The 8,953-nt window shown below is 46.4% G+C and overlaps 1 protein-coding gene across 9 annotated transcripts in view; it reads left to right on the top strand.

The window, feature by feature from the left end:
• Positions 1–8,953, top strand: part of TMEM204 (transmembrane protein 204) — a 115,553-nt gene that overhangs the window by 13,472 nt on the left and 93,128 nt on the right. For all 9 annotated transcript variants that reach the window (XR_003094037.1, XM_025204199.1, XM_025204194.1 and 6 more), the window contains 6 exons: positions 1,915–2,003; positions 4,019–4,110; positions 5,147–5,263; positions 5,876–5,947; positions 6,554–6,724; positions 7,514–7,605. Coding sequence is in view for 8 of the 9 variants with exons in the window: in XM_025204199.1 (XP_025059984.1) it covers positions 1,915–2,003; positions 4,019–4,110; positions 5,147–5,263; positions 5,876–5,947; positions 6,554–6,724; positions 7,514–7,605 (633 nt within the window). In the remaining variant the exon portion in view is untranslated. The remainder of the gene's footprint in view (positions 1–1,914; positions 2,004–4,018; positions 4,111–5,146; positions 5,264–5,875; positions 5,948–6,553; positions 6,725–7,513; positions 7,606–8,953) is intronic.

Genomic DNA, 8,953 nt, shown 5'->3' with positions numbered 1-8,953 from the left:
TCAGCGAGGTGTTCCAGCCTCCTTTTAAAGACCCCCAGAGTAGGAGCCAGCACCACTTCTCTTCAAAGTTGGTTCCAGATCCTAGCCGCCCTGACAGTGAAGTAGTGCCTCCTGATATCTAGCCTAAATCTATCCTCTGCCAGCTTGTGACCGTTATTCTTGTCACTCCTGGTAGTGCTCGGGGGAACAGGGATACCCCCAATGCCTGCTGGTCCCCCCTGACTAGTTTGTAAACAGCCACTAGATTCCCCCTCAGTCTTCTCTTGTGGAGACTGAACAGGTTCAGGTCCCTTAGCCTCTCCTCGTAGGGCCTGCCTTGCTGACTCCTGATCATGCGGGTGGCCCTCCTCTGGACCCTCTCCACGTTGTCCACATCCCTCCTGAAGTGCGGTGCCCAGAACTGGATGCAGTACTCCAACTGTGGCCTGACCAGTGCCACATAGAGGGGGAGGATCACCTCCTTGGACCTGCTTGAGATGCATCTGTAGATGCATGACAAGGTACAGTTGGCCTTCCTGACTGCTTCCCCACACTGTTGGCCCATGCAAAAATTCGATTTTGCAGGTTAGACTAAGCTGCATAGATTGAACCAATAAGCACGTGAATAGACATGCAGTTTTGGTTCTGGAAATCCAGCCACATGCCTGCAGTGGCTCAGGCATCTGACCACACCCAATCCTACTGCCATCCAAACCTTTGCATGTCATGTTGCCTCATGATCATTAAAGCAGACAGCTCAGTCACTGGAGTGTAGGAGAGCTCTGTACATCGAAGGACAATGTGGCCTTGATCTGTATGCTGTAAAATAAGCCTGCATCAGGTGCGTGGGCAGTGACAGTAAGGGATGAGCAGTTCTGTCAGTAAAACATTTGTCTGCTTTGAAACCAGAACAGCAGAGAGGACACCCTGACTCTCTGAAATGTGCAAAAACCAGACAGAAAGGAGTCTTCCCTCAGGATCATGGTTTGGAAAAGCATTGGGAATAGCACACCCAAGCTAGACTGCAAAGGAATTGTACGCTAATGTCTAATTTAAAAATGTGCTATTTAATAGAGAGAGGTTGCTGGATGAATCTGGCTTGGCTAGTTTTAGACTGGAGTTACAGTTGCCATTGTCTGCAGCAGAAATGGAAATGTTTTATTTAAGGCAAATGACTTTTTTTCATCTTGGTAGTCCAGCTGGTTACTTAATTTACCAATCACTGGTCCCAAATCCCTTCTACAGTATTGTTGCTTTAGGGTCAATGAATTTTTCTTTGTGCTGCACTGTTGGCTAGTGGCTGAAACAGTTAATTTCAGGCCCCTTGGCAGTACCAGAATCTCTCCCTCTCTGCAGCAGAGGGTGTGGAGGAGTTTTGATTCAAGTGGGTGGTGGTGTGAAAAATTGTTGATGGATCAAAATTGAAAAAGTCTTAAAAGCAGACTTTTGTTATGTAGTAGACCATACTTTGTGGGGCTGTGATCATCCTGTTATACTTCACGTTAGCTTGCAAAGGCCAGAGGACAACAAAAATCTGGCTGAAATAATAATGTAACCAAGTGTTTCTGTGCAGAGAACTTCCTCATCTATTCAGTTGCACTGTATTTAATTCCCCTGAAACACTTGTCTGAACCCCCACCCCAAGATGCTAAGTTCGCACTGTCGACTATTAGTCCCAAATGTCTGGTTTAATTTAGGAATGATTTTTATGTTTATGGTAACAAAAATGTCTAAAATCAAAGGTGCATGTCCTGCTTTTAGGGAGTATTTAACCAGCTTTGTGTTAAGCAGCCAACCCTTGCATTGCTGGCCGAGTTCTTGGAGGTTGGATAAATCACTGTTTGGTGGAAGTATGAGAAGGGAGGAAGAATGAGTACACCCCCTTTGGACAAAGGGAAAGTGGAGGTCTAATTCTCAACTTCATTTCCATCACAGTGATGACGACTTCATCCCTTATGACATGTCTGCCGATAAGGAACTGAAGAAGACAAAAGCTCCTTTGTATATCCGGGACTGTATTGAAGGTAGGAGATTCTAGATAGTCTGTTGAACCGTGGAGAGTCTATTGGAGCTTATGCCTGGTTGTTAGATTGTTTTGAGGTGGGGCTTTTTGAAGGCTGGTTTTCATGAGCAGACTCAAAGAAGTTAAGAAACATGAGAACACCAGCCACTTACTGGGTCAAATCATGGGTTCATCTAGCGGCTGGTTTTCATGAGCAGACTCAAAGAAGTCATGAAACATGAGAACCCCAGCCACTTACTGGGTCAAATCATGGGTTCATCTAGCCCAGTAGTTTCTTACATAGTGTCAGTGTGTAGATGCTGATTGGGAGGGTGAACAGTGCATGTCCAGAACCTTCTTCCCCCTACTTCTTTCCCACTGTAGCTTCCAGCCATTGGAGGTTTAAGAAGTACAGATTTTGAGTTGTATCCCTGTCTGCTGTGTTCAGTACCTGCTCATGGGCCTTTCCACCAAGAATTTGTCCAGCTCCCTTTTGAACTGGTTTAAGCTGTGGACCTCCACAACATTTGGTGGCAAAGAGTTCCGTAGTTAGATGCCATGTGAACAAGAAGTGTCTCGAGTTAGTTTTAAATTGACTTCCTAATAGGTTTTTATGTCCCCTAGTTCTACTATTTTAGGAGACAGTTAATAATAAAACCCTGTTTACTTTCTCTGAACCATTTAATATTTTGTAAACCTCTATCAAGTCTCCCCTTCAAGAGTCTCTTTCTACACTGAAAAGTCCTACCCTATTTAGTCTCTTCTCTTATGGCAGCCCCTGCATACACTTGATCACCCTTGTTGCCCTTCTCTGTACCTTTTCTAGCTCTTTTATATTCATGTTGAGGTGTGGGGACCAAAACTGCATGCAGTATTCAAGGTATGGACACGCCATAGATTTATTTATAAAATGGACATAATAATCCTTCATTATAATTCCCAACATTTTTCTTTGCCCTTTTGAGTGCTGCTGATCACTGAACTGATGTTTTTTAGCAATGTATCCACAATGATTTTAAGACTACTGTTACCACACAGGAAAGCAAAGGTAGAGCCCATCATTGTGTAGGTATAGTTTAGATTATTTCTCCCCTCCCCTCTCTCTGCCCCTCAGCTAGGTCAAGCCAAGTGACCACGCTCTCTCCTGGTTTTCTTCTTGGTTCAGGCTGGTAAATTAGGTGACCTGGCCAGATAAAATTCCTAGGAGGAGAGGGAAAGCTCGCTCTTCTTTCCGGTGGGCATTTTGAAAGTGGTAAGCAAATGCCTAGGGTTCTGCCTGGAGATTTACTGCAAGTAAAAACGTAGAAACTAGCCAGGAGTTAGGATGTATGTGTAGGCCAGTCATGTCTTAAACAGACCACTGTGCCCAACTTCTGTACAGAGGTTGTCTGTCTTGTTTGTTTGTTTGTTTTTAATTTTATTTTCCATCAGTTCTACCTGATGCTATCTTGGGATACTTCGGGCTCAAAGAAGTACCCAGAAATATTACTGTGGGCAAAGCACCCCCAAGGTTTGCAGGGTCTCTGCCCCAGGCTCCAAAGAGCCTTACCAGAGACGTGCTCATGTGGTGACAGCATTACCGCAGGCTTGCGGGTGTTCTCCAGGAAGTGGGACAGCCGGCTATAGGTTCCCAAAAGGAGACTCCCAAAGCGTGGTTTTGGACCTGGCATGGTGAGCCAGGTGGCTCTGCGTAATAGTGCCCCCAACTGTGCACGCCACAAATTTCATCTGCCATCTTGCTGCAGTACTGAAGAACTTTGGGCTTAGACTTTAAACTATGTAAGTTCCTGCATAACCCTGACTTAGTTCCTAGTGCTTTGCTTGCTGCTGGCTCTTTGTATTGGAAGAGGAGAGCAGTTAGAGCAAGGAGAGTACTGTGACTTTGTGATCCAGCAGGTCAGGCATACTGAATTCTCAGGTCTGGCATCAGTGACATCTTTCTCCTAGGGAACAGAGAGAAAGGGAGGAATTGATATTCTTGGAACAGAAGGTTTCAGGTAGTTGGCAAAGCTAAGTGGTTGTTTTTGTCACCTTTAGTCCTAACTGGACCTGAAGACATGGACAAATGGGAGGCCACGATGAGGGTTCTGGAGACCTTGATTCAAAGGAATACAGCTGCTACACAAGAGGTAAAACCACATGGGCTGAGAATTACCATGGGCTAAACTACATGGGCTAAGACTGTGTTCACAGTGCTACTATCTCTCCCTTTGGAAGCTAGGCATAACCCAGCTCACTGAAAGAGTGACTGGTCAGGCTGAGTTGACCTGTTCAGAACTTGTGTCCAAGAATTGCCTCTGAGTATGGAGATGATGCAGAGCAAGAGAAAGACCTGGATCAATAGCAGCAAAGCAGTTGGTTCTTTTTTCCCTCTCGTTTTGGGTTTCTTTTATTTTGGGTTCCTCTCACAGTTGGAATGGAGAGAGTGGGCAGGCAGTGTCTCCAGATAGCTCCTAGCTGGGGAAGGCATTTGAAATTGCCTGCCTTGCTCTAGGTTGAGGTGCCTGTAAGGTAACCATGAAGCTAAAGTAAGTGCATCTCCAAGGATCAGAAGACAAAATGTTTGTACCCAGCACTCCCTCAGACTTATTCTTTCTGCTCTGACTCCACAAGTGCTGGTCCCTTGTCCAGGGTGTCTGGGTGGGACTGTTCAAGTTGCAGACCCTGTTTGGGAAGAGAGAATAAGGGGCACTGATGTGAGGTCTTCAGTGGGGACTGAACACAGAAGTTTCAGTGCCAAAAGCATAAGCCTTTACCTACTGAGCCAGAAGCATAACACCATTAACTAGGAACAGTTTTAGTTTCTTATCCTCTTGTCAGCCATCTATTAGGTAGCATGTGTTGTCCACTTGATTCATGGGTTACAGTCTTCACTGAGATCCTTCTGAAAGCCCTGTGGGAAAAAAATCTAATTCGAGAAGTAAACTCAAGCATTTATTGTTGCTTCAAGCAGTCCTATCTCAATGATAGCCTTGTTTGTCCTGCCCTTTGCTGCATATAATAGACTGAAGTCTGATTCTCTGGCCCTGCATTTCCTATTGTATCCCTATGATAAGAGAGGCAGCCAAGATGGAGAGCATCGATCTGGATAGCAATTTGTGAACCCTCTGAGGGGAGAGCCAGCAGCCCAGCATATGGACCTCTCTTTTCTTGTGCTTTGTGCAGGTGAGTGTGGAGCTGGCAAAAGTGCTGCTGCACCTGGAGGAGAAGACCTACATTGATGACTTTGTGGAACTCCGTCAGAAAGCCCTAGTGACTGTCACCATCACAGATCCAATACCAGTGAGTCCCTGTGCTACTGCTTCCCTCCATGATAAGTATGGGCTCAAGGACTTGAGTGGTAGCCTTTTGGTAGGAAGGAGGCTGAGTTTATGCAGCGAGCTCCTGCTTGTTGCCTCTCCCCGTGTGCGCGCGCACACACGCACGCACACACACACACAGAGTTGGGCCACGCCCTGGAGCATCTGCCAAGGCACGATGGGGGGAAATTCCAGTAAAGAAGCTCCAGGCCAAAGCTGTGGAGGATACAAAGTGATTGTACAGAACAAGGGTCAGCGGCTCAGAAGCCAGATCTGACCTATGAAAAGGTCTGATCTCCCAGAGGGGATTGGTGGCACAGAGCTGTGATGCATTACTCATCCACCCCACAGCGGACTGCAAAGTGTTTTGAGACCCTTGCCTGTGGAATGGCAAAGTCCTGTTGTTTCTTTAGTCTCCTTTGGAAGGGTCTGGAGGTAGGAACCCCTGAATTTCTTCTGCACTGCCCTGTTTCTGGGTGGTCCTGATTTGTTACTAGCAGGATTTCTCCTCTGTGGAGTGGAGTATGGGTAGGGCCATTGGGGGAAGGTTCCTCTCAGGTTCTGGTTCATGCTGCTGTTCCCTGGTTCTGTGCAGGTGGCACAGTATCTGACCTCCCAGTTCTACTCCATGAACTACAGCCTCCGCCAGCGCATGGACATTCTGGATGTAAGTGGCACACATCTCTTCCTTCCTTTTTTATTCTCAAGAGACCTACACTCTTGTGCAACTGCCTGTTGTACCAAAACCCTGTATCCATAAGCAGAGGTAACTTCTAATTTTAAAAGAGACTGGGTTGAGCAAGGTTTGAGCAGAAAGTAGGGAATGGCCATCACTTTCAACTCTTAGCACTGCTGTACATTATTCTTTATGGTATGTGGTGGACTAGCAAGAGGCATAATGCAGAGCATGGGGGCAGTGACTTGTCTGTGGTTGATGGGGAGTCTCCTACAATCCCTAAGGCATGTTTACTCTGTCTACTTAACTTCTTAAGAAGCAAGTCCTTCCCACAGGCTGCCACAACATGAGACTAACTACCTAGGAAAGAAACCATTGTCTTGTTTCAAGGGGGAGTGTCTCAGCTAAATGCTCCCTGAAGCCTTCATATAATAGGCCATTGATCACATTAAATGTGTAAGGTCAGTTATTTCACCCCAATATTCTTGGGTCTTATGTGCCCGTGCCATCCCCTCAGAAGCTCAGGTACAGGTGACTGTCACTCTCAATTCCTTCTTAAGAGGGGTCAAAAAAAGAAGCTTTGTTCTGTGTATCTAGGTTCTGGCCTTGGCAGCTCAGGAGCTCTCTCGACCCAAAGCTCCTGGTAAAAACAAACCCTCCAGCATCCAGACTCCCTGCATCCAGATCCTCCCCGGAAGTGACAGTTCCAAAGACTGGAGAAAGATTGTGGATGAGAGGATCAAAAGTAAGACCCGGAGATTTGCAAAGGTGAGACCAGGTTACTTGACAGTGGAAATGTAATAATGTCTCATGCCACTACAGCTACAAAAGGGGAATCTAGGAATTGTCACAAACCTATCTAAGAACTTGGGTTCAATGCAGTGTCAGCAAATGTTGGGTAACTTAATTATGTGGGACCTGAATCTGTGGAAACAATCTGCCTATGTTGGGAAAGGACTGTATCTTGAAGTCTCTGTCCTGCACTGTTTTCATTCTGCAGTTGCTGCTCTCAGATTTATCCTCTGCCTTTGCATCCCAACTCCCCTTCCTCTAATCCTATACTAGCATCCAGCTGCCTTTATTCTATTAGCCCTAAGTTCCCACTTACGCCTTGCATGGAAAGAAGTAAAGTAATTGTCTAGCCCTCTGCAAAACTGCACTAAATCTCATGTTGGGAGGTACTTTCCTGTATTTCTGGCCCCACTGTCCTTTGTGTGCTGATATTCCTTGCCTCCTGTTCCCCTCCCTATATCATAGGACTGGGTACACACTGTGTCCATAGGGAAGAGAAGTGTTCTGAAATGGACAGCTGACTCTGGTGAATTAGAATATAGGGTAGGTAGGCTGTTGGCCCATTGTAGGTCTGTCAGCTAGACATGAATCTGGGGTGGGGTTGGTGAGTAATGGAGATGTATCGGGAAGACAACTGATGCTTTAGTGACAAAAAATGCTGTTGTGATCCTTTCCCATCCCTGCCAGCAGTGGACAAGTAGGACAACAAAGGCCCTTACTCCTCTAGCTGTGTTCTCCCTTTCAATTTTTTTTTCTTTTGGGCAGGGCCAGTCTCAAGTGGAGCTTGTTTGTGCCCCAAATAAATTCAGTTCTGTGGCTGGGCACTTCTTCTTCCCCCTGATTCAGAATTTTGACAGGTGAGTGTGTTGAGCTCCTTGTGACCCAGGTATTTCCATAAAATGACAGTGAAACATGGATGTGAGAACAAAGAAAAAGCATCACCTTGTTATTTTTATTGAATAAACTGTGGCAGAGAGATTTGATGACAGTCCCATGGCCTAACAGGCTGTCAGTGCCTGAGTCAGGCATCGAATTCTGGAGAGCTGTGTCCTCACTCCCTGCTCTCGCCCTTGGATTAGATCAAGCTTTTACTTCCTGCAAGATGTTGGAATTAGTAGCTCTTGGCCTCTCCAACCTATTTTCTTACTCATAGATTGAAAGAGGAAAACAACCTTTTCCACACCGGCATCTTTAATTTTTATCCACCTGGTCTGAGGAAGTTTAAAACCAGGTCTTATACATGGTGTGTGGAGGACCAGCACCAGGACACTCTGAAAACACAACAAAAATAAACTGATGAAGGCCAATTTAAGGCCAAATCTCAGCTGGGTTGAAAAATAAAAAGCAGGTGAAGGGGGGAAGAGGTGAATTAGAGATGAAAGACTTGGTGTGAGAAAAGGAGCAGGATGAACACAAGTAACATATTGCACAGCTTTGCTTTTATGATGAGGCAGTGCTCCTAATGCTTAGGAGATAGGAAGTGCCAGCTTCTGACAGCAGCTGATTTGCTGTGTGGCCTAGGCTAACTCATTTAGCCTCCATGTGCTTTTAGATTCCCTCTCTGTAAAACAGATTAACATCTTTACCAGGGCTGTCCAAGTTCTAAAACCCTGGGACCCACATCAGGCTACACAGATGCTCCCCCTGCCACTGTACTGTGTGCCCCTGCAGGCATCCTCTCTCCTCCTTCAGGGCAGGCAACCCCTTCCCCTGTCATTTGCACTGTTCCCTCTCCACTACTCCTGCACTGCATGGCTGTAATCCACCTCCTTCCCCTCCCTCATGCACACCCCTCCCCAACACTTGCCCTCAGCTTCCCACATAGTGAACTGCAGTGCCCCAGCCCGTGGGACAGAGGCAGGAACAGCAGACTTTGGCTGCTGTTGCTGCCCAAGCAACGGAGGAAGCAGTTTCATAGTTATTAGGGTTGGAAGGGACCTATTAGATCATCGAGTTCAACCCCTTTCCCTGGGCAGGAAAGAGCACTGGGGTCGGATGACCCCAGCCAGGTGTCTGTCCTTTTGAGTGTTTCCAAGGAAGGGTTCAGCACCACCTCCCTTGGAAGCCTATTCCATATTTTGGCGACCCTCACTGTAAAGAACTTTTTTCTGATGTCCAGCCTGAATTTGCTCTCTTTTAACTTGTGTCCATTGTTTCTAGTTACCCCAACTGTCGCCCTGGTAAACATCATATCCCCTACTTCCT

The sequence above is a fragment of the Alligator sinensis genome, unplaced genomic scaffold (assembly GCF_000455745.1).
Source record: "Alligator sinensis unplaced genomic scaffold, ASM45574v1 scaffold404_1, whole genome shotgun sequence".
NCBI lineage: Eukaryota > Metazoa > Chordata > Crocodylia > Alligatoridae > Alligator > Alligator sinensis.
This window is presented reverse-complemented; position numbering and strand designations above follow the sequence as displayed.